Here is a 6,103-nt window from a genome sequence, read left to right on the forward strand (position 1 = left end):
GTATCGAAGTGAAGGTATCGGTATTGGTACCGGAACCGAACATTTTTGAACAATACCCAGCCCTACCCAAACCTACAAAGAAATTGTTTATTTCTTACTGGGATTCCCCATTTCCACAGTCGGCAGTTGGGTTATCCTTAGTTCTGTGCTTTTGCTTACCACCCTGCTGACTATTTCTAAAAAGTGCTTAGCAGTCGCTCCATTTTTCCATTTGGAGGTCCTTCAGGGACAGCATGGCCATCTCCAAAACGTCCACCTCTCGGCACAGTAATCTAACTAAATGTTTGAACATTGGTAAAGCACAACTCGCCGTGCAGTGCTTAATCCAGGACCCACCACGGTAGGCAACGGTAGTCAGAAACCAGACCAAGTAGCGTTTCCACTCCACTCCACCCAATAAACATACACCAGAGTCAGAAATCCATATGCCATATGGATGAGCTATGGTCACCTTAGTGCAATAATGAATGACTGTTCATGCAGACACGTGTATCTGTAACTAGTCATTCAGTCCTCTACCACTTTGCCAGCACCCGCTTCTGACATCACTAAGTAAGCACTTTTTATCAAATCCCTCTCGCAGTTCCTCAGATTTTGCCCCACCCATCAGGATCTCTTGCACCAACCACTTTGTTGGCATTTTTCAAAGTTTGCCTTGAAAAAAGCTATGTTTTTACATGGGGCGAGTTACACTTTAACTTTCTGTGGCAGTATTCTTTTATTGACAGGTAAACATTCTGTTTAGGGGTTGTACTGCATAGTTTAACACACACGTAAATAGACATTTCCACTCCATGATGTCTATGACCCAAAGCAGCAACTGTATCGATCAAAACATCACACTTTGCTTTTCAGCTGTATTCAGTAGTGTAGCTGCCATCAAAGACACAAGAGAAGAAAAAGCATGCAGCACACAACAGGACCCAAAATAACTTCACAGTCAGAGGGAGGTAGAAAATCAAACAAAAAGACAAATAGGAAAAAAACAAGTATTACCAAAACCTTGTGGTTCATGGAGGTAAATGTAGATGTTAGGGATGGGTGTTTAGCTGTAAAATCTAAAGCCTACCGAATCCCCTGCTTAGACTGGATGTCACTAATGTTACATCATTTAAAAAAAAATCACAAATAAATAAGGTTATGTGTTGATTATTTTGCCAGACTGTAAGGTTAGGGGTTAGCTCTTACCTGTTTATACATTGATTAGATCACGCTTTTGTAACTTTAGTGATATTGTTGTGTGTTACATCATTAATCAAATAAACCTGGTTAAAATATAGATAAGGAAGCCTATATATGCCCTAAGTTACAAAAAGCACATAATCTTACTTGCTTAGCAGACAATAATGCATTGTAGCTTTGAATTGCGTAACATTTTAAATGTATGAAGAAATGGGTACTGCCCAATCTTTGGGCAACACCTGAAACTCACATCGGAAAGATCAGTTACTATGACTCTGGTTTTGTTTTTTCTTTGCTTGAAGTCAAACTTTCCGCTTCAGCCTGTGTGAGCATGCATGTGAGAAAGGGGTGTTCTAAACTTGACTGAATATTTTTTCCACTTCGACTCTTAAAACTTCTGAGACAAAGTTATGTGCAGAAAACAAACAACACAAAGAATCATAGTGAAAAATTAAAATAGGATACCACTGATAATTGTTTGTCATGTAAATCAACAACAAATAAATAAAATCTTCTGTTTCAGGTTCAACATCAAACTTTTAAATGTTAACTCTGTACAAAAAAGTTTAGTTCTGCTTTTATTATATTCATAGTTATATTACTATAGTTATATTTATAGCTTATATTACTTCAAACGATAAATATACTGACCAAAACCTGTTTTTAAACACTCTCTTTCTTTAGTGTCACACTTATCCAGAACTTATATTGAGCTGGTCCAACATTATCCTCAGGTTAAAATGTGTTGGTTTTACAGTATCATGATTTAAGTACCAGTTTACAGAAAATATCCAATATATTTTTAGAAAAACAGTTTTGATTATGCTATTGATGGCTTACTTTCTTGATTTTTATAAGTAAATTAAGAAAAAAATAACGATTATGAAATGTTCGTCCATTTATTAGTTATTAATGGGCTGTTTTGCTTTTCTGTCCCTAAATGCAGCAATACAAAACAACAGTAATACAAAAAAACAAAATGTCCATCTTTTTTGGGTAGAGCCTGCGGTCCCAATAAGTGATGAGTGCCACTCCTTTATTATAAACATTGTGACTGTTTTGGCTCTGTAATAACCTTAAGTATTTCCAAACAGACAAATCTGTCAGACTCCCTACTGCTTCTGCAGCTGTCTTTGCTTTTGCATCACCTCAGTGCACAAAGTCGTTATTACTAAAGGCAGTTAACGCTACTTGCAGCTTTATGACTAGCACCAAAGGTGGACAAGAAGCACTTCTACCCCCCCATTGCATATCAGTACCTTACAGTTGATAGCTAAGAGTAAAAATAACTCTAAATCAAGGAAGGGCGGTCTGAAAAAGGCTTTGAAAACCTCACAAAAAATGATTCTGATGTACTTAAAGCTGAGGCACATTGCTCTCAAATTTGTTCTGCCAATGGCTGAAATTTAGAAACTAATGATGAGCTTTTAAAGGATTTCTCTGTCATTCATCAGTACAGCTGAGTGATCATACTCTCTAGAACCACATATTGTATTTGTAAATTTAGTTTTTATTCAGATTACTTGTATTATTTTTGCAAGGACTGCTTAAGTGTCAAAAGTTTGACAAAACAGATTTTAATCTGGATAATCGATCAACCTATGGGAATAAATCGTTTTCAGGTATTACTGCTTAGTGCAAACAGTTGGGATTGTGGTACAACAACTGTGAAATTTACAAATCGACAAATTAATTTACTCCTTTATTATTTGTTTTTTCTTTTTTGGCTTGCTTTCTTCCTGCCTCCTCCTTGTGACTAGCCCAGCTGTTGCAACTTCATTTTTTGTCTTACATGAGCTACACATAAGTGAGGTAGATAGTCCTTGACTGACTCAACAAATTCCTATGCTTCCTCATACCTTTTGAATGTAATCTTCAATGTCATGATTAACCTAGATGGAATTTATAATACTTAAATAGACTGAAGCAGTTTAATACTGCTGAGTCCTTAATGCTACGTTCAGATCGCAAGCAGCAAAGGCAGCAGGAGCAGCTAGTTTACATGCAAAGTCAATGGTGGATGCACATCAAGGCGCAGCAAAAGGTCCAGCGGCGCGTTTTGAGCAGCTGAAGCAGCGCATCGTAAGCGTTTGAGCATCTGATGCACACGATGCGCTGCTGCAGGAGTTGGAAAAATTAAACTTTTGCTGCACGACGCGCCACATCAACCAATCAGGGAAGCTGATCTGTGAGCTGGCAGGGAGACAGACACAGCACTGCTGATGAAGATCGCTATAATCATTCCTCAGAAACAGTTTATTAACGCCTAAATTAACTTAAAATGCCAGTGGCTGCTGTTGGATGGGATTTCCAATGACAGAGCACCGCCGGTATGTAGGGCTTTGAGGGGCTTTGACAGCGAAATAACATTTGAATACAGGATCGTAATCTTGATGAACTGACTGCACAGAGTAAGTTTTCATGTGGACTTTCTAACTTAAAAACATATTAAAACCACTTTATTCCCACTGATCACAGCATATATAGCTGCCATTGTTACAGGCAAAGAAAGGATACAGTAGCTCCGCCCAACGCGAATCAGACCCACTTTTCCACCAGAACTAAACTTGTACAAGTATAAAAAATGAAGCAACATGCACATTTTTGCTGCTCTTGCTGCTTTAGGTGTGAACGTAGCATTACAGACTAGATTGTATATTATGCATATACAGGCTCGAACTGGTAATCTGTGATCCCGGGCAGTTGCCCGGTGGGCCGGTCCTAATTTCAGTGTGCGAGGGCCGGACCTCATATTTACTCTCCAGCCGCAGCATCTACCTGTGACAGTAAATCATTTAAGGAGCTCAAGAAATAATGCAATATTTACTTCTTATATGATGCATACAGTATATATAGCCCTTCCTTGTCATCCACATCCTTGTGACAGCTGGCATAGATGGTGTAATTCCCTATTTCTTCAAAGTGAAAAATCCTTGCAGCAGACTAAATTAAAATAAAACTAAAATGCTTTCTTTAAACCAAACTACGATGTTCCTCTTATATTTAGCGAATTTATGTTGTGGTGCACGATGGGGATTTGCACCTGTTGTTTTGTATCATTTACACCGTAAATGAAAAAAATGCTAGGGCTTAAAATCGATCCCAGTCCGGACCTTTGCATATTTCAATAAAGGGACAGAAAGGCAAACTTCTGCATCAGTATCAGCCAGGAGAAACTCAATCGGTGCATCTCTACTTCTAAGAAATTAGTTAAATGACAGTATATGACAGCAAAAACACCCCATACTAAAGTCTGTCTAAATGTCTTTAGTGTTTGGATCAAGAGTTTCTGTTTTTCTTCTCTAGATATTTCAGACTTTGTTTAGGTTCCAATATTAACACTAAGACTATAGTAGTTCCAGTTACATCCCCATTATTTGCAGCTGTTTTGGCCTTCAGTAAATATACACTGACAACAGCATAGAAATCAAACTCTGATTACATACAGTACAGGGTGTGTTCCTGATGACCTGATTACTGATGTGTGCTGTGGGAAACACCTTTTCACTATAAACACACACAGTTAACCCAACAGGAAGGCTGTAACTCCAGCATCAGAAAGCATGCAGATAGCCCAACTTCAAAGCTTACCTTAATAATACTGCTCCTGCGTGGTATTTCAGATTTGGCATCCGTCCCCACGGAGGTGTTGGCGTTTTCCCCTCCGGGTTGAGTGCCAGGAGTGAGCGGGCAGCCGGAGCCCATCATACCGTCTGGAATCCCACAGTCTCCATTCAGAAGGGACACTTCGCAATGCGTCTTCACCGCAGCCTCGTCGCTGGGAACGGAGCTGTTCCCAAAATTCACCGGAGGGAGCCTTCTGTCCTCCCCGAACTCCGCCATAGGCACCTCGGTCTCACACCCCCCAAAAACACGAAATATCTTCCAGCTTCACTCCAATATCCTGCCCAGTGTTGTATTATAACTGATACTACTGCTTCTGTAGTATAAAATGTGCGGTATCATCTCTCCATGCTCATATCTGCTGCCTGCTTCTTGTAGAATGAGGGGCTTCTTCGGTGCTCTGAGCTCCGTCTGTGAATTACAGAGAGGATTCATGTTAACGGCAGCAGGAGCCCTGAGAAGAAAGCACATTTTGTTTGCACTGAAAGCGGATGTTCTCAACTGATGCAACGAACCAACGGACCAGTTTTTTTTTATGTAGACTGGGGGGTTTATGCGTGAGGATGCCTGTTAAAGCAAACACACACCCCGAAAATAAATGTTCCTTTTAAACCTTTTAATAGCTTCATTTATCCTCTTACAGAACTCATAATTAGCTCTGTTGGCTCCGTGTCTTACCTTTAGTGCTGCTCCGTCTGCCCATAGTCGCAGCCCGGTGTTTAAGCTGAAGTTGTTACTCCGGCAGCCTGAGGAGCAGACTGGCGTTGCTTTCTGTCAGCTCGGCTAGTTAGCAGGCTAACAAAGCTCATTCACTTAACTCGCTAGCTGAGGGAAGGAAGTTTTTTTTCTCCCTCACAACCGAGAGCTTCTGTTGTTGGTAGACAAAGTAACTAATGCTAACCCACCTCCGTCGGTGAATCACTGTGGTCGGCGCTGGTTCGGCTCGGTTGCAGCTAATTAAAGGGCACCATTGAATCTGTAACAGTCTGTCATGAAATGAGTCGTTTCTAGGGAACAAAAGTTGTGTATGTCTCGTGAACGCGCACGATCTTTGTTGTCAATCTACCGAAATATTCTGCCAAGTTTGACCGTTTTCAGCGTTTTTTCCAACAAATACAGACGCACGCCAAAAATATTACAACACGTTTTAAAAGTATATTTACTGCTTATTAACAGCTTAAACACCAGTCCTCCAAAATTTCATATATATATATATATATATATATATATATATATATATATATATATATATATATATATATATATATATATAATTTTTTTAATAATTAGGACACAT

General features: G+C 39.5%; 1 protein-coding gene across 2 annotated transcripts in view; it reads right to left on the minus strand.

Moving 5' to 3' along the window:
* Positions 1–5,815, minus strand: part of plcl2 (phospholipase C like 2) — a 50,910-nt gene extending 45,095 nt beyond the window's left edge. The window contains exons 1-2 of one of the 2 annotated variants that reach the window (XM_015371898.1): positions 5,485–5,815; positions 4,774–5,217 (exon numbers count right to left, since the gene is read on the minus strand). In XM_015371898.1, coding sequence (XP_015227384.1) covers positions 4,774–5,025 — 252 coding nt within the window. In that variant the 5' untranslated portion in view covers positions 5,026–5,217; positions 5,485–5,815. The remainder of the gene's footprint in view (positions 1–4,773; positions 5,218–5,484) is intronic. The other variant, XM_015371899.1, reaches the window with a different exon arrangement.
* Positions 5,816–6,103: the final 288 nt, after the last annotated feature.

Source organism: Cyprinodon variegatus, unplaced genomic scaffold (assembly GCF_000732505.1).
Source record: "Cyprinodon variegatus isolate N-32 unplaced genomic scaffold, C_variegatus-1.0 Scaffold66, whole genome shotgun sequence".
Classification (NCBI taxonomy): domain Eukaryota; kingdom Metazoa; phylum Chordata; class Actinopteri; order Cyprinodontiformes; family Cyprinodontidae; genus Cyprinodon; species Cyprinodon variegatus.